General features: G+C 42.2%; 1 protein-coding gene across 1 annotated transcript; it reads right to left on the minus strand.

Annotated features, from left to right (window-relative positions):
• Positions 1-9560: 9560 nt before the first annotated feature.
• LOC102510547 (histone H3.1) lies at positions 9561-19080 on the minus strand. The gene is made up of 2 exons (XM_032477356.1): positions 19032-19080; positions 9561-12635 (listed from the first exon to the last, which is right to left on the minus strand). The coding sequence occupies exon 2, from the start codon at positions 12120-12122 to the stop codon at positions 11712-11714; it is 411 nt and encodes a 136-aa protein (XP_032333247.1). The 5' UTR covers positions 12123-12635; positions 19032-19080; the 3' UTR covers positions 9561-11711.
• Between the last annotated feature and the right edge of the window lie 475 nt (positions 19081-19555).

The following is a 19555-nucleotide window of genomic DNA, read 5'->3' on the forward strand; positions in this document are numbered from 1 at the left end:
GCAGCCTGGCTGCAAGTGTAGACAGCTGGCCTTCTCCCGCCTCCTCTCACCCCCTCCCCCTCACTGTGAGGTGGCTGAAGTGTACTTCTTGGGTGGTGTCTCTAGTAAAGTTTCTAGGACAGAGTCAGGTGGTTCATCCCTATGTGTGACTGGGCAGTGAGTGGGTATGGGAACCAGACAGCTTGCTGAATGACGGAACACTGGTTGCTCATTGGAATCCCCTGAAAGTCCCTAAGACCTCTCTTCTTGTAAGGTGACTATGGGCTGACGGTTTTGTGAGTGAAAAATCTTGCTGGCCGTATCACCAAACAAAGGATGCTGTGGCCATCAAGTCATCAGCCATTGCAGCCACACCCAACCGTGCCCCCTGAGGGGGGACTCAGGATGGGCAAGAACAGGATGCTGGCCCTAGAGAGCTAAGGTGCATATCAAAGGAATGGTTTCAATGAGCCCAGACCTTTGCACCTTCCCATACATAGAAAAGTGCTACATTCATTAACTTGAGATGTCTGATTTTCTTCAGTTAACAGTAATCTTTTGATGTTCTGACTACCTGGTCTTTGTTGCAAAAACTTCTGCATATCCTGGCTTCTCCTTTATCTCTTCAGAGCATTTCCCTCAGAGCTGTCTGAGAGGCTGCTTCCGGGGCTTGAAGTCCTAGAGGGTCCACTGAATAAAACATAATTATCAACCTTTAGGTTGTGATTTTTTTTTTCAATCAACAGCTTCTTTTAATTTAGAAAATAGAACCACAGAATTTTTTAAATATTAATAAAAAATTTCAAGAAAACACAGAGAACAGTGCAATGGACCGCATATATAAATTGCCCAGATCAGCATTTCACAGGATTTGCTTTAGCTGTCCTGTTGTTTTGTCTTGGCTGGAGAATCTGTCTTGAAGTGTCAACTTAAAAAAGATCTTCATCATGGAAAAAGAGGTTTCAGATGTGCCCTGCTGGAAGCTGGAGGTCTGGGGAACCAGAGCAGCTGACTGACTAGAATTGGGGTGTCCTGGATTGTCACTAGAGATAACAGCCTAATGTCCTGCAAGCCTGACTTGCAGTGGGCTGGCTTCCTGGGCTGGTTCAAGTACATGGTATGTTGGTTTCCTGGAGAGTTTACTATAGACTGAGCATATGCCCCTAAAATTCAACTGTTGAAACCTAACCCTTGGGAGGTGGTATTGCCCGTGGATGTGACAGGTGTTCCAGGTTCTTGTCCCATCCCAGAAAGAATTCAGAGACAAGACATAGTGCTTAAAAAAAGTAAACTGAGAATTTATTAAGGTATGGCTAGTACACTCTCAAGGGGAGAGCGGGCGGGCTCAGGTGAGCGGCTGCCCTGAGTTTCTTTGACAAGTTAGTTACATAGGGTGTAAAAATCAAAGGGCAGAATATTCACTGGGGAGCCAAGGGTCTGGAGTCGTAGTTCCTGATCATCATCCCAACTCCACCTTCCCAAAAGGAGGAGGGGTTTTTGTCTTTATTTAGTCTGGATCGGAAGTGTCACAGTGTCAGTGCATGATGGGTACTTCTGATCTGCAAGGCTAATTTTGTTACTGAAATGACAGGCCAGCCAAGAAATAAGCACCACTCGGAGGGTTGGAGTACTCAGATTGATTATGCCGGTGGGCTCAGAGGGGCTTCTGCTCCGAAGCTCTCAGCCCCTCTGAAACATGTGCATGAGGTTTTATAGGGTTAATTACAAGCTTAGGCTATTCGGCCAATAGGCATGGAACAGCTTTAGCAGCATCATTACCACAAAAGCAGAGGCAGGGAGGCAGCAAACTGACATTTCAGGGCCAGATATGTGTCTCTGAAAATTTAGCTGGCTAGCAAACAAAACAAAACAAAACAAAACAAAACAAAACAAAACACACACACACAAAAAAAAAACCTGAGCAGGAAATCAGCAAACTGACATTTATTAACTTAGATTTACCAGTTAGCCCAGCAGAACTCAGATCAGTAATCCGACACTTGTTACACTTAGATTTACCAGCAGGGCCAGCCCGCTTTTCCTTCACAAGTTTATTGAAATGAGGGCATAATGACAAAAAGATTACACTTGGACACTGGAAATTCCTGCCTTTTCTCACTTTTGTTTGTTGGTCTCCAGGACACTCATCACCCAAAAATTTGTGACCACTTCTCAACCCAAAGGTTCCTGCTTTCTTTCTCTGCCCAGGGTGCTTACATGATGTATGATTTCCTGTATTTGGCCCCGTGTCCCTCCTTTCTGCCCAATTCCTGCCATCTGGTCTGTGTCCCCCTTTCTCTGCTCATATCTAGCTATCTGCCTGCTCTCACAGTGGGACCTTTGGGAGGTGATTATGTCAGAAGGGTGGAGTCCTCATGAATGGGATTAATGCCCTTAGAAAAGAGACTCCCCTTTGCCCCTTCTGCTAGGTGAGGACAGAGCAAGAAGATGCCTGCCTATAAACCAGGAAGCAGGCCCTCACCAGACACCAAGTCTGCTGGCCCCTTGATCTTGGACTTCCATCCTCCAGCACTGTGAGAAATCAAGGTCTCCTGTTTTATAAGTCACCCAGTCTATGGTATTTCGTTATGACGGTCCTAGCAGATTGAGACAAGACTCCTGCAAGCTGTGGGTCAGAGTTCTATTTTTATATATAGCCTGGCCATTGTGTGTGTGTTCCGTCTCCCACTGGAATGAAGCTGCTGTTAGATCAGACCTTGTCTGACCCTGGGAAATTCCAACTTCTCACCCTGGCGGTGTCCGGAGGAACATTTTAAGGTAAATTTATCTTAAGGTAAACTTGTAAACAGTAGATACATAAGTTCTAGAGCATAGTGATTAGGGTCAACAATTCTGTATTATAAACTTAAAGCTGCTAAAAGACTAAGTCTTAATTGTTCCTTCCACAAACAAGAAGTGTATGATGCATTAGAGGTGTTAGCTAATGCTCCGGTGGTAATCGTATTGCAATATATAAATATATCTAATCAACATGCTGTATACCTTACATTTATGCATTGTTATATGTCAATTGTATCTCAGTAGATATAATTTTTTAAAAAGGTTCTATGAAGTCTCTTTGGAGTAAAAAGGAAGTGGCAGGTCATGACAGTGGGCAGCAAGTAACTCGGGAGAAGGAGAACCTCAAATTTTGGCCCCAAACTTGGTTTGGAGGAGGGCTTCATGGTGTAAATCATGCCTGTTATTCTGTGACCTCGAGGTGCAAGCTCTGTGCAGGTGCAATGCAGAAGTGGTCCATAAGAGCTCAGGGAGCCCTGCTAGCTGGGTAACCACTGGTGACAGTAAGGGGAACTTCAATTTTTATTTTAAATAACTTCATAGTGTTGTCTGTTAGACATAAAACAGGGAAAGAAGGAACATCTGGAAAAGTAGACATTGGCCTTTTGTTTAAAAATGAACCTGGAAGACTGAACCAAGAAGAAATAGAAAATCTGAACAGACCAAATGCCAGTACTGAAATTGAGTCGGTAATTTAAAAACTCGCAACAAACAAAAGTCCAGGACCAGATGGCTCCATGTGTGAATTCTACCAAACATTTAGAGAAGACTTAACACCTATCTTTCTGAAATGATTCCAAAAATTGCAGAGGAAGGAACACTTCTGAACTCATTCTATGAGGCCACCATCACCCCGATACCAACACCAGACAAAGCTATCACAAAAAAGGAAAATTATAGGCTAGTATGACTGATGAACATGGATGCAAAAATCCTCAATAAAATACTAGCAAACAAAGTCCAACAATAGATTAAAAGGATCATACACCATGATCAAGTGGGATTTATCTAAGGGGTGCAAGGATTTTTCAACATCCACAAATCAATCAGTGTGATACACCACATTAACAAACTGAAGAATAAAAATCATATGATCATCTCAATAGGCATAGAAAAAGCTGTTGATAAAATTCAACATCATTTATGATAAAAAAAACTTTCCAGGAAGTGGGTACAGAGGGAACATACCTCAACATAATAAAGGCCATATGTGACAAACCCACAGCTAACATTATACTAAATGGTAAAAAACTGAAAACATTCCCTTTAAGATCAGAAAAAGACATGGATCCCCACTCTCACCACTTGTATTCAACAGTTTTGGAAGTCCTAGCCACGGCAATCAGAGAAGAAAAAGTAAAAGGAATCCAAGTTGGAGAGGAAGAAGTAAAGCTGTCACTGTTTGCAGATACATAAAAAATTCTAAAGATGCCACGAGAAAACTAGTAGAACTCATCAATGAATTCGGTATAGTTGCAGGATAGAAAATTAATATACAGAAGTCTGTTGCATTTCTATACACTAACAACGAAATGTCAGAAAGAGAAATTAAGGAAACAATCCCCTTTACCATTGCCAAAAAGAATAAAATACCTAGAAATGAACCTACCCAAGGAGGCAAAAGAACTTTCCTCTGAAAACTACAAGACACTGATGAAATTGAAGACAATGCAAACAGATGGAAAGATATACTGTGTTCTTAGATTGGAGGAATCAATATTGTTAAGATGAGCATACTTCCCAAGGCAATATATAGATTCAATGCAATTCTTATCAAATTACCAATTGCATTTTTCACAGAAATGGAACAAAAAAATTAAAATATGTATAGAAACACAAAAAATCCCAAATAGCCAAAACAATCCCAAGAAAGAAGAATGAAGCAGGAGGAATCTCAGACTCCCTGACTTCAGACTATACTACAAAGCTACAGTAATCAAAACAGCATGGCACTGGCACAAAAATAGACACATAGATCAATGGAACAGGGTCGAAAGCCCAGAAATAAACCCACACATTTATAATCAACTAATCTACAACAAAGGAGGCAAGAATATACAATGAGGAAAAGACAATGTCTCACCTCACATCAGTCAGCATGGACATTATCAAAATGTCTACAAACAATAAGTGCCAGAGACTGTGTGGAGAAAAGGGAACCTTCCTACACCATCTGTGGGAATGAGAATTGGTGTAGCCACTATGGAAAGCAGTATGGAGGTTCCTCAAGAAACTAAATGTAGAGTTACTATACGATCCAGCAGTCCCACTCCTGGGCATACATCTAGAAAAGATAAAAACTCTAATTCAAAAAAAGTATGCACCCAAATGTTCACAGCAGCACTATTTACAATAGCCAAGACATGGAAGCAACCTAAATGTCCATTGACAGATGAATGGATGAAGAGGATGTGGCGTGTGTGTGTGTGTGTGTGTGTGTGTGTGTGTGTGTGTGTGTGAGTTATATGTATGAATATATTATATATATAATAGAATATTACTCAGCCATAAAAAAGGATGAAATAATGTCATCTGCAGCAACATGAATGGACCTAGAGATTATCTTACTAAGTGAAGTAAGTCAGACAGAGAAAGACAAATATCATATGATATCATTTATATGTGGAATTTAAAAAAAAATGATACAAAGGAACTTATTTACAAAACAGAAATAGACTCACTGACATAGAAAACAAATTTGTGGTTACCAAAGCAGAAAGGGGTTGGAGGAGGGATAAATTAGGAATCTGAGAGTAACAGATACACCCTACTATGTATAAACTAGATACACAACAAAGACACTGTAGAGCACAGGGAACTATATTAAATATCTTGTAATAAACTATAGTGGAAAGGAATATGGAAAAAAATATATATATATAATCAGTTTCATTTAGCTATAGATTTCAGTAATTTCAAGTGATACTTACCTTGTAACAGTAGAAATAAGACGTCTTGTAGAATTTACATTGCTGATGTTGCTTAAATTCTTTATTTTCAGAAAGGCAAACATGGAAATGGTATAAAATCTAAGAATTCTGAAAGATTTATAGTGAAATTTGAGTCTCCCTGAATTGGGAGTTTCCTCAGCCTTTAATTCCCTTTTGAGATTCAATTTCTTCTCTACACTTCAAGAGGTGTGTATTCAATCATATAATTATTATTTTCATGGAAATGATGACATTGTGCATGCCATTCTACGACTTGCCTTTTGTTAAACCTAACAATTTATCAGAACATGTCAGAGATCCCTGATTCTTCTCAATGACTTCATAATTTTCCCTTTTGAAGCTGTTGTTTCCAATTAGTTTATTATGAAGGTGATATATTTCTCAGATCAATTAGCTGGGGCATCCAAATAGAGCATAAAAAATGAATGTCTGGGACTGATGCAGCATTTTTACAAATACTTCTTGAATACCCCACATCACACTGGTATGGGGGCAACAGGCAGAGACCTGCTATAAAAGGGAAAACATAAATTAAAAATAAGAGGCTTAAATTCACTCTGTTGAAATTAAGGGGACACTTCCCCTCTTCTTCCTTTCATAATTTCTTCCTCTGTCCTTTTCAAATGTATGTAAATCTGTTAAGTGGCTAAACTTGCCAGTCTTACATCCCAGGAATGTTTCCCCAAGAACCAAGAGGCCACCTCTGAAATGTAATTATAGGGGAGGAAAAAACTTTTCCTCTACCCTGTTAGATTCTGTATTGGGGACCTGCAAATTAACATGACAAAAGACAGATTAACTTGAAAAGGCATACAAATTTTATTAATGTTAATATTTTTACATGCTTGGGAGACTCACAGAAAAGAAGTGAAAATCCAGGAAGTGGTTAAACTCAGAAACTTATACACCGTTTTATCAAAAGGTGTTAAATTTTGGAAAGATGAGTAGATGTATGGTAGATAAATGTTTACTAAGGTTTGTGTGTGCATTCATCTTGGTGCTAACTTTCCATCTTCTTCATGACTATAAAACTCCTCCAGAGAGGGGCTTTCTGGCAGTCCTAATTTCACAAAAGTCTCTGCTTTTAGTTAGATAAGGGAAGCTCCAAGAAGGCTTCTTTCTGCATCCGTTGAGCCTCAATTGCCTCAGCTCAAAATAATCCATATGCCAAAGTGACATATTTTGGGGTGGCAAATTCTGATTCTCTTCATAATCGTCAATGAAGATCATGTCCCATCTCCCAAGTTGCTGGGGGGACATGAGTCTAATTTCAGCTATCACCTGGCTCCAAATTGCAAAATGCACCAAATTACAAAAAGTATTGAATGAGTTGCATTCACTCAGCTCTGTAAAAGAGTGAGGTTGCTTTCTGTCTTTGCAATCTCTTAGCAGGTTGCCTGTGAAGCACATCACGTTCTGGTTTTGGTCTTCCTAAATATTAAAACTGTTTTCTTTCTCTTCTCACTTCCATTTTGTTTTTAACTATATTTCTCCAACAGGTGGAGGTGTGCATGTAGTCAGAGCGGACTCCTGGCATCACCACTGTCCTTCCTTTCATGGGTCCCTCCCGGCACTGGCCGCCTGGGCTCGTTGTAATAAAGTTAGAATGCATTTTAAGTCCTTTATCTTCTATAGTTGTGAATCAATCAGTAGAGTAAACAAATTCAGTCACAGTATGTCACAGAACTGTGTTATATTTCTTAGGACTCTTAGTTGCAAATGACAAACCACAATTCAAACTGTCTTTAAAAAGATGGCACGTTTTTTAAAGGATATCAGGGAACAATGAGTTCATAGTCCCTAGCACCAGCCTTCTCTGTCCTTTCTCTCCCACCTCTGCTGTTTCAGTGCCTGCTGTTTTATTCTGGTTTTTCCCTTATGACAATAAATGCTGTGGCCAACATCTCCAGAGTCTCATGCTTTTCAGCTTTATCTACCTAAGCAAGAGTAAAGAATTTCTCTTTTGCCCCCAAATCCAAAATCCCACCACTGGGTGGGAGGGAGAGAACTAACCAAGACTAATATTAATTTTACTGTATTAGTCAGCTCAGGCTGTGTAACAAATACCACAGAAAGGGCAGGTCAAAAAACAGGCATTTATTGTCTCCCTGTCCTGGAGGCTGGAGGCTGGAGGTCTGAGAGCAAAATATCAGCAACCCTGGTTTCTCCTGAGGCCTCTCTCCTTGGCGTGTAGATGGTGGTTGCTATGATAAAAACACACATCTCTGTGTTTCCTTTACTCTCAATTCTCTAGTTCACTTCTGATCACTAAATGTGTGTGTGTGTGTGTGTGTGTGTGTGTGTGTGTGTTTTTCCCCACGCCACCAAGCAATCCTCGACACCAGCTAGCATCCTACAATTCAACTCAATTCTGCTGCTATCCACCTGGAGATACTGTCATGCCACAGATTAAGGGCTTAGTCCTACAAAACTTCTCCCATTTCAGACAGCAATTGAAAGTCCAAGTTGTCACCTGTGCTTCTGACCAATCGACTGTTACCCGGCCCTGTCCAGATTCCTGGACAGCAAAACCAAAGAAATGAATATCGCCTCCATAAGACTCTTAGGCAAGCAAAGCTTTTTATTAAAAGAGATAGCCTGCGTTCAAGGAAGAAGGCGGAAAAAACGTGCCAGCCCTCTGAACAGAAGCTCTCTGAGTAGAAGAGGTCAGTTGTCTTTAAACAAAAGAAGTGAAGGTTTTTCTTATGATCAATGTTGATTTCCAGAAATCAAACATCTTTGTACAGCAATAAGTGGCTCCATGATGGCTACCAGGAAGAGAGAGTGTGTCTGTGAGGGGAAAGGGCTTCATGAGAATTTTCGCAAAAAAAAGTACCAGAACAGATAATGTTAAAATTTATAGTTGAGCTTCTTGTCTTGTGGCAACTAGGTATACTTGTTAGTAAAACAAAGATAAATTTCCTCTTTTACTCTTGTGAGCCTGGTTTTTGTCTCTGGGACTCAGCCCCCCAGGGCTTTGTTCTTCGGCTTCTAAGATCTGTTTTGCTCAAGGACGTTCCCAGGCACTTTTCCAAAATGGCTGTACTCTTGTTTTTCCTGTCTCATGGCTATAGATCAGAAATTCCCATGACCCCTCTTTGGGTTCAATTAATTTGTTAGAGTTGCTCACAGAATGCAGGAAACCCATTTATTCACTGGATTACTGGTTCATTGTAGATGTTAAAGGCGATGAATCAACAGCCAGATAAGAGAGAGACACAGAGTGAGGTGTCAGAATGCAGGATCTTCTGTTCCCATGGACTTGTTTGCGGTGTACCACCCTCCTCGCACCTGTGTGAGTTCTTGTTAACCAATCTGGAACCTCTCCAGTTGTACTATAGAGATTCTCTTGGAAGCTTCATTACACAGGCATGATTGATTAAATTATTGGCTATTGGTGGTTGAACTCAACCTCATCATTCTCTGCTTCCTGAAGGTCAAAGGTGGGAATGAAAATTTCAAACCTCTCATTGCAAGGTTGGTTTCTCTGACAGTCATTTCCAAAAATCACCTCATCGACATAAACTCTGTTGTGATCAAAGGGGCTTGTTATGAATAACAAAAGGCATCATTATCTCTCTAATCACTTAGGAAATTCCAAAGGCTTTAGGATCTTTGGGACGAATGGGGAGGAAAACATTTCTTAGTGTAAATCACAATATTACAGCTGTCTACCTTTGTTCTCACATGGCTTTCTATGTGTCATAATCTCTTTTTAGAAGAATGCCAATCATATGAGGTTAGGGTCCACCTCCTTCGTGACCTCATTTTAACTTGTTGACCTGAAACAAACTGGTAAGTATTTCTCCAGCAAAGATGGGTTTAGTCCAGATAAGCAGAGAATTCCAGTTCTGGCCCTGCACTCACGGAGAATCATGTGCAAGTCTTACACAAGGCAAGGGGAAAAGAGAATGCTTTTATAGAGAGGAAAAGGAAATTGGAAGGGCTATATTTTTAAAAGTCCATGTCTTTTCATTGGTTGAGTCCTTGTCGGGAAATATTAGCAGATAGAAGACTCCCCCTTTAGGATGGGGAGCCCACAAAAGGTGAGTCCTTGCCTGCCGGCTGGAAAGAATTCACAACAGTCAGAAGGACAGAGGGAAAAACTGCTTTATTTACTCAAGGAAATGGAAAAAAAAGGATACTCCAGTGGGGGAGCCGTAAGTCAATCCAGGTGGCTTAACTGAGAGAAGTCCTGCCCTTTGGGTCTTTCGGTTGAGTCCTCTTATAAGTTCTTTGAGGCTTCTTGTCTTCTTCTCATTGGCTGTCCTTTCCCGATCATTCAGCTCATTCTTCTCTGTGGTGGAGCAGGCAGTTTGCAGTAACAATATTAAGCAGGTGGGACCTTCAAACAACGTGGTCCAACAAGATTAAGCAGGCAGGACTTTCTGTTCCCTTAGGATAACTTTTTGTATCACTCAAGCAAAAGTATCGCCTCAGGCAGAGGTTAAATTTAACCTTTTAAAGGATTCTCTAGACAGAGTGTCTGAGTTCCCTGTCTCCTTCGGAAAGGAGTCTTTCTTTTTCCACTTAGGCTTTGCTATCATCTCAGGGCATGAGAGCTCCCCTTCTCGTCTCCCAGCTCTATTTAACTGAGGTTTCTGTTTGTCTTTTTCATTACTACTTTTTTTATCAATATCTTGCCCTAAAAGCATCAGTGATTAAAAATCAGGTTTTCTAGTTTCAGTGACTTTTTGTCTCAGGAACGAACTTTCGTGCGTGTAGTGCCTCACACTGGGAAGAAAGTGCACAGATCTATTAAGGTCATATTTGAATATGAAGGAGGGGTAGGAGGGAGAACTCTCAGAAACTTTTTATCTAAAGTCCCTATGTTCCCAAGATCATCGACATTGGAAATAATCTATAGTATGTCACCACCAAAGCCTTAGTGACAAACTTCCAACAGGCCTGATCTGGGCATCTTGGGAAATCTTCCATTTCAGATGCCATCTGCTTCATTCCAGGAAATCTTGTTTCAGATCACCAGGTGATGTGCAGATCCAGTCAGGGTCTGGTGCTTTCTTTAGGTGTGTCATGTGAATTCAAGTCTATTCCTTGCGAGAGGAAGACTTCATAAAGCACAGAAAAAGCACAAAGTGCAGACTTGAATTTAAGAGGAGTCTAATGTTAAAAGTTAGAACTGACTTCAGAACCAGTACATAGCTGTCCCTGGACACTCTTGGCTTTTTAGATGGCCCTTCAAGGACTTGTCACCCATTAACTTATATACGCTATGAAGTTTAACAGACTATTTTCAACCTTTCAACTTTCAATCTTTAAAAGTTTTGTGTACACTACTTCAATTGATGAAGATTTTGAATCTTAAACTCTCCTGGGTAAAAACCCACCCTTGCATACTAACATTGAGCTATCACCAAAGCACATTGCACAGTAACTTGCTTCTACATACAGGCTTCCTTCACACAGCCGTAAGCACCTTGAAAACACAGGCTGAGCCAGGACAGTAGGGGATGGAGTTTATCTGCTTTGTATGGCCAGTGCCTGGAAGTGCATGGCCTTTATGAACTTAATAAAACCTTAAAAACTTCCAACCAGCACCAATGGAGGATCAAACAGTCCTTCCTTACACTCTTTCCCTCAAAGCCATGCTCAGGTTATCTCTACACAACTCTACCAGGAGTACTGGTTAACCACCCTGGCTGTAGCGTTCCACAGCAACTTACGCTTCTTTTAAGAGCTGGAAAACCTGTTGACAAGTGCACCCACATTGTCCAGCTATTCTAAAAACTACCTTGCAAAGCAGGATACCCTCCCTCAAGGACTATACTAGGGACTAATCAATGATTTCCTTAAGTTAAATCCTTTTAAGGGGACGGTGTTAGCATGCAACCACATAGCTCCCTGGTTAGCTTAAGACAGAAGGAGCTAACTACAATCAAGTTGTGCACAGCACCCTTGGAGAGCAGGCAGTGGCTCTGAAAAGAGCCTTTGGGGTGAGCACAGAAGCTGCGTGCACAGCGCTTAAGCACGCTCGCCACGGATACGCCTTGCCAACCGCATGTCTTTAGGCATGATAGTTACACGCTTGGCGTGGATGGCACACAAATTGGTGTCTTCAAAAAGACCCACCAGATAGGCCTCACACGCTTCCTGCAGCGCCATCACAGCTGAGGTCTGAAGACGCAGATCCGCTATGAAGTCCTGGGTAATCTCCCGCACCAGCCGCTGGAACGGCAGCTTGCGGATGAGCAGCTGCGTGGACTTCTGGAAGCGGCGGATCTCGCGCAGCGTTACAGTGCCGGGCCGAAACCGGTGAGGCCTTTTCATGCCACAGGTAGCAGGTGCGCTCTTACGAGCCACCTTAGCGTCCAACCGCTTGCGTGGTGCCTTGCCGCCTGTAGACTTGCGCGCCGTCTGCTTCGTGCGAACCATGGCTCCGCCACCGCCCAGAGTATCACCGCTGTCACCTTCCCACCGCCGTCAAGCTCCACCGCCGTCAAGCTCCACCGCCGTCAATCGCCGAAGTGGCCCACTGTGCCCGCTTTTATAGAGGCTGCCGCCTTCCTATTGGCCAGTTGTCAGGTGGCCTGATGGCAGGCTGAGCTCTGATTGGTCCGTGGGGCATTCCGCTCAGCTGCCTGCCCTTTATCTTCACTTTACTGGCCTTGGCCTCACAGTCTGGTGTCTTGGAACTCACAGACCTGCTCACAGACTTATGTGTCGAAGCTGCCTTGCTGTGGGCGTCATCATAGGTGTTGCATTGCCATGGATGTTGTATCTTTGTGCCCAGCTCCCTTGTTTTTCCTCAGCAGTCTCCTTTTCCTCCCCCATGGGGGGGGGAGGGGCAGAAAGTTCCAGAAGCCTGCACTCCGCATTTGGCCCATAAGTAGTGACGTTTGAATTTTCCTCACTAATGGTTGAAGGAATTCTCTCATCCCTTGTGCCCTGGAAAGAACATTTCCCCCCATATGACTAAGATGAGACTCGTAATGTCCCCTTGTTGACCCATGATGGACCAAGCACAGACCCTGCAAATACCCATCCTTGCCTCATGCGTGATTACCTGAACTGTTTGTCCCGACTGATGGAGCTGAACAAGTTGCTCATTTGCTCAACTTTGATTCAGTGTCTATCCTTCCCCTCGACCCTGATCGTTGGCCCTTCCTGGGAACTGGCCAGCCTCAGGGTCAAGCCTCCCCTGACCCACTGTCCCATTGGCCGCCCTGTTATCTCACTTCCCCACACCCAGTTCTTTCTAGTCTTTTCCACTTCTCCCTATAAGAGAGAATCCCCCTTTGCCTAACCCTGCGAGATACTTGCAGATCTTAAAGCCACAGCTGAAGGGTGGCAGAATGTGCCATCCCAAAACATGCCATTTCAGTGCAAGGGTTATTTTGCGTTAAAGGCACTTGAAAAACAGCAGATGTAAGCTCATTCTTTTTCTTCCTGAAAACAGGAGTTAAAACTCCCACATGAAAGATGCCTGCCCTATACCAGGATAAGAAACAGTCTTATCATCCAGGACAGGGAATTAAGATCAAAGCGGATTCTGCACAAATTGACCTTGCTGAAATAATTCTTATCTTCCTGTAGCTCCCCCATATATTTTATTTATTTTTTCACAATTGCCTCTCTTTGTTCCACCTAACATAAAAGCATTCAGGTTTTGCCATTTCTGTGAGTCTTCATTTATTATCAAAATATGTATACATTTGTCATGCAGTTATAAATACGCAAGTTTATCAGTGCATTAAATAGCACGTTCTACTTGGGGAAGACTTGTAAGTACTGTCATTTCAAAGTGGTTATGAGTATTAAGGATTTTTAGAGATCTCTGTCATGGCTGTACTGTGATATGATTCCATGTCTTACCTACGTAGTAAACTAATTATGCTTCTCTTTAAACTTTAAAAAAAATGATTGCCCTAGAGTTTGAAATACATATTTATAACCAGTGTAAGTCCACTTTCAAATCACACTATTTTGCTTCACAAGTAGTGCAGGTAACTTATAAACAGGAATAACAGAGTATTACCATTTCTTCCCTCCCATGCCTTATAACATTGCTGTCATTATCATCCAATATATGGTTGCTGTTACTATTTTAAAAGTTATCAGATCATCTAAGAATAGAGAAATAAAGGATTTTGTTTTACTCTCACTTATTCCCTCCCTAATACTCTTATTTTCTTTATGTAGATCAGCATGTCTGACCTTCATCATTTCCCTTCTCTTTGAAGAACTCCTTTTAACATTTCTTGCAAAGCAGGTCTACTGGTGAAATTCCATCCATTGTTGTTTGTCTGAGAAAGTCTTTATTTCTCCTTCACTTTTGAAGAATAGCTTTGCTGGATACAGAATTTTAGGTTGGTGGGGTTTTTTATATCAGCATTTTACATATTTCATGCCACACTTTCTTGCTTGCATGATTTCTGAGAAGTCCAATGTAACTCTTACCCTTATTTCTCGATAGGTAAGGTGTTCCCCCTCTCCTGGTTCTTTCAAGGTTTTTTTTTCATCTTTGATTTTCTGTAGTTGAATATGATGTGCCTAGGTATGGATTTTTTTTTTTTTTTTTTTGCTATTTATCCTGCTTAGTGTTCCCTGAGCTTCCTGGATCTGTGGTTTAGTCTCCATCATTAATTTTGGGAAAATTCTCAGGCATTATTTAAAGATCTCTTCTATTCTCTCTTCTCTTCTCCTTCTGCTATTCTAATTGCATGTATGCTACACCTTTTGTAATTATCCCACGGTCTTTGGATAGTCTGTTTTCTATTTATTATTATTATTATTCCTTTTTCATTTTGGATTTCAGTTTGGGAAGGTTTCTATTAACATTTCTTCAAGTTCACTGATTCTTTCCTACACCATAGACTGATGAGCCCATCAAAGGCGGTCTTCATTTCTGTTACAATGTTTTCAATTTCTAGCATTTCCTTTTGATTCTTTCTTAGCATTTTCATCTTTCTGCTTACACTGCTCATGGGTTCCTGCATACTGTCCATAATTAGTCATCAGAGCTCTTTACATCTTAATCACAGTTTTAGATTTCTGGTCTGATAGATAATTCTAACACTCGTGTTATACCTGAGCCTGGTTCTATGCTTGTTTATCAATCTGGACTGTCTTTTTTGCCTTCTGGAATATCTGGTATTTTTAGTTGAAAGCTTGACATGATGTGCTGATTAACTATAGTTAATTGGCTTTGAATGTGAGGATATATGTTATTCTGGATTGCAGTTCAGCTGTGTTTACTGTTTATTGTAGCTCTCAGCACCAGAACCTTCAAATTCTCCTGAGGTCTTTATTTTCGTCTGTCCTGTTGTCATGGAAAACACTCTAGGTGTATTTCACAGTGGTTGCCTTTCTCCTCCCTTGGCCAGAACCAGGAGGAGATCTTTCTCCAATTTTTACAAAGAAAAATTGGTGAGATCCCTGAAAGGTAAAACCAATGACAGTGTGTGATCTTGTGATTTATTACAAAAAGTATAAATTTGGTCTATTTTTCCTGTTTCTGGCAAAGAGCTCCTAAAACACTTAGTATTTCCCATGGTAAGAGCACTAAAGGTGTCTTTTGATATCTTAATGAAGTGATTTTGGGAAGCCCCGAAGGATGGGGCTTCAGCCATGTGATTGCCAGGGGAACCAACCATGTGATTACAGAGTCCCGTTCCCCACCTCCTCCAGGGAAGGGTTGGGGGTTGAATCAGTTGCCAGTGGCCAATGATTTAATCACTCATGCCTAGTAATGGAGCCTCCATAAAACCCCAAAAGGACAGGGTTCCAAGAGCTTCCAGGTTGGTGAACACATGGAGATTTGGGGAGGGTGATGCACCAGGAGGGTGCACGTGCCTTGCCCTATGCATGTCTTCTATCTGGCTGTTCCCGAGTTCTATTCTTTCGTAATAAACTGGTAATCTGGTAAGTAAAATGTTCCCCTGAGCTCTGTCAGCTGCTTTAGCCATTCATTAAACCTGAGAAGGGGGTCATGGAAACCTCTGATCTATAGCCAGTGAGTCAGAAGCACAGGTGACATCCTGAAATTGTGATTGGTGTCCCAGGAGGGAGAAGCCTTGTAGGACTGCGCCCTTAACCTGGGGGAACTGATGCTCTGCCTAGGTAGGTAGTGTCAGAATTGAGTTACTTGCTTGGTAGTAGGGAAGAAGCCATGCCTCAGAATTGGAATTGGAATCCTAGTATGGGGCCTCCTAAGCCTGAGGGCCTTAGCGGCTATTTGCTCTCAGGGCAGGTAACATTTGGCCTCCAGCATTCATCATAATGACCAAAGGGCTTCTTCCTGTTTATGGCTCCAGCTGCCTCTGCCCCAGGTAAAGAGATCAAAGCTATGACTTTCTGCATATTCCTGTTTCTCCTGATTTGGGGGAGGCCCTGAGACCTCAGTTCTCTGATGGGTCCAAAGAAGTCATTAACTTTCAGTTTGTTTAGCCTTTCTTGCAATAACGGGAGGGATGACTCCAAGTTTTTTATGTGTGCAGCTGAAAGCTGAAACCTCTATAAGGAGACACAGAAATATCTGTGATTTTTCTGGGGGACAAACTCACAGATATGGTCAACATCAACCACCGTGTGGCTTGGCCCTAGTTTATCAGGGAGGGAATTGCTATCCCATGGTTAGGCATTAGTGAACATATACACACAGCTTTCCCTAAAGGTCGAAGTTTGTGCGTCCCACTCCAGGCAATGACTCTGTGCAACAGAGGACACTTTCTCCTCTTTGTCAACTTCCACCTTAAGGAAGACAACTGACGCCTGACATTTGTACAAGGCTGAAGATGGTCAGGATGTATCGTGAAGCAGGGGATGGATTGGGGGTCACAGCTCCTAGCTTTGCTCATTGCAGGCCTCCGATCCTAGGAAAACTCAGAGAATACACAGACACCTCAGAAAATAAAGAAAAGCAGAAAGCATCTTGTGATGATTAATTTGTGTGTCACCTTGACTACACTACGGGGTGCCCAGACTAAACATTATTTTGGGTGTGCCTGTGGGGTGTTTCTGGATGAGGTGCACTTGAATAGATGGAACTCAGAAAAGCAAATGGCCCTCCCCAAAGTGGATGGGTATCCTCCAATCCCTCGAGGTCCTGAATAGAACAAAAGGTCCAAAAAGGAAGATTCCCCCCCTTTGATTGACGGGCCAACTGGGACACCCATCTTCTCCTGCCCTTGGTCCTCCTGGTTCTCAGGCCTTCAGATCTGGACTGGATTATGCCATCTGCTCTCCTAGGCCCCCAGCTTTTAGACAGCAGACCCTGGGATTTCTCAGCCTTTGTAATCACATGAGCCAATTCTTTATAATCAATCTCTTCCTACCAGTTCTGTTTCTCTGGACAACTCTGACAAAGACACACCTTTTCAGAAGGAAAGAAAGAAAAGAAAAGGAAAAAAGCAAAAGCCTCAAACACAGGGGCTGTGGTGTTTGAGAACATGTTAAATGAAATGAAGGCAGCTGTCTTAGTGAGAGTATGGGAGGTGTTAATTGGAGAGAAATTTCAGGGCCGAGTGGTGAAGGAACCTTTTTGACAAGTTGGGGGCATTGAATTGGATCCTGTAGATTACTGGCATTCAAATTTGGAGGTGGGGGAGGTATGTTATTAAATCTTTTTAAAGAGAGACGAATTCTTTTATGAATGACATCTCCTTTTGAGCACACTCCTGCCTGGTGTCACTTCCAGAAAGGTGCAGACAGCACGCAGCTGCTGCCGCCCACTGAGCTGGCCAAGTACGCCATGTCTGAGGGCACCGAGGACGCCAGGTCCAGGCAAGCATTGGAACCAATGGCCCTCTGCTATCAAGAGAAAAACTGCGGTACCCATCAAACTTCATTCCAGTTTCTAGCAGGAAATGTAACAACATAGCATGTTGATTCAGAAAACAAGTTTAATATTGAGTTGTTTGTCTAGGGCAGTGGCTCTCCAATGCTAACATTCATCCAAACACCTGAAAAGCTTTGCAAAGCAGGTGGCTGGCCTCATCCTGTGCCTGATTCAGCTGGTCTTGGGTGGACCCAAGAGTTTGTGTCCCTAACAAGTTTGCAAGTGACACTGATGATGCTGACCCATACCATACCATACCTTGGATACACTGCTAGGGTTTCCAGGTATTAAATACTTTCAAATGCTTTGAAGTATATACCATTTGCCCCCCCAAAAACCCCCAAAACTTTGAAAAATCAAAAAAAAATCTCTTTTTCTACATTCTCCAATATTTTAGAATAAAGACCTCCTTGTCAGTCAGGTAATCACCATCATACGTCATGCTGGGCCTCTGGGAGCTACTTGTTTTATCAAGAAATCATGAATTGATTATTTTTTTTACTATTTATTAAAAAGATAGCTATCAAATTTAGTAAATATTTAAGGCAAGAACTATCCAATATTAGCAAAAATGATTTTAGTTATATTAAAAAGCAAAATTCAACTGAGTAAATTTGAAGATCTAATTGGCATATAGACTCATGCATCAGGCGGCATTCCATCTTGGCATGTAGAAACTCCAAGGGGCTGTACGAAATGGAAGTCTTTTAAAAGCAGAAGGAAGTGGGACAAGGAAATTATTCTAGCAAAGAGCTGATCATTTCGGGCAAGGTCACCTTCCTCTGGAGGAAGCGGGTGGTCTATCAGGCAGATGACCCCACTAGCGCTGACTGGGTAATTCTACATAGATTGTTGAAAGGTCACATTTTTGGGAGAGGCTGAAACTGCATTTAGGTTAGGGAGTCAATTTTGATATGTTGTCATGGGATCTAAGACAATTGGGGCCTGCTATTTCTTTTTTTAACAGTAATGATCATGAACTTATTTCATCTATCAACATCATGAGTCATATTTATAGATATCCCCATGTTGAAAAGTCTCTGCTTTCCTGTGAGTAGCCCAGCTTCATTGTGGTGACAAGAGTTCCTGGCAGAGGCGCCATCTGAAGGGCCTCTGGAAGTATCTGTGTTCTGATTGGTTGGCATCCCTGTTTTATCCAATTAGAAAGCTGAACTGCTGATACTTATTTAAATGTTCTCTGTAGTCCAATCAGATGTTCAATGTACCATCCACCTTTTCAAGGACCTGTGTTGTCTCCACTGGAAGTACATTTCTGCACTTAGGGAGGCTTAGCAGTGAGATGTGACTGATGTGCAGAAGAAGGAACACACAGGACCCAGTGACTTTGCATCCCAAGATGCTCAGATCTCTTCCAGGTTTACCAGCTGCAAAGGGGCTCTTATTTCTAAAGCAAATTCCAAGAGCCTCTCTATTAATCCAAACTCTCCCAGCTTTCTTTAAAACAGACTTCATATTAGTTTTCTTTTGCTGCTGTAACAAATTACCTCCAATGTAGTGACTTAAAACCCATTTATTGCGAGCTTGTTTGGAGATTCCAGCAGGGGAGCGCAGCTACTTGTATACCCTTGACCGAGAACTATCACGGATGGTCGTCCTCTTCCACCGAGCGCGCAAATCTTCCCAAGGGATGCACACAGAGTGGTGAGGGAGGAAGAGGACACCCGCCTAGCCAGACAGATAAGACGAATCAACCGTGGCGATCAATGAGGTGACATATGTCACAGCCAGCTCGCCCTCACATCTTTAAAACCCATTTATTATTCTGAGGTTCTGCAGGTTAGAAGTCAGGCATAGCTGGATCCTCTGTTGAGTCTCACCAGCTCAGTTCAAGGTGTCTGCATGTTTCCCTTTGGGGGATAATTGCGCCCTCAGCCTCACTCAGAATGTTGGCAGTTCATTGTGACTGTAGGATGGGTTTTTTTTTTTTTTTTTTCCCAGCTTTGAGTGCTGGGGTGTATTTTCCCCTAAAACCTGCCCGCACTCCTCCTCATGCTCTTCAGGTGATCCC

Source organism: Camelus ferus, chromosome 3 (genome assembly GCF_009834535.1).
Source record: "Camelus ferus isolate YT-003-E chromosome 3, BCGSAC_Cfer_1.0, whole genome shotgun sequence".
NCBI lineage: Eukaryota > Metazoa > Chordata > Mammalia > Artiodactyla > Camelidae > Camelus > Camelus ferus.

What these genes read in the sequence shown, in the direction of transcription:
- LOC102510547 (XM_032477356.1), bottom strand. Translation starts at nt 12,122, where the DNA reads ATGGTTCGCACGAAGCAGACGGCGCGCAAGTCTACAGGCGGCAAGGCA.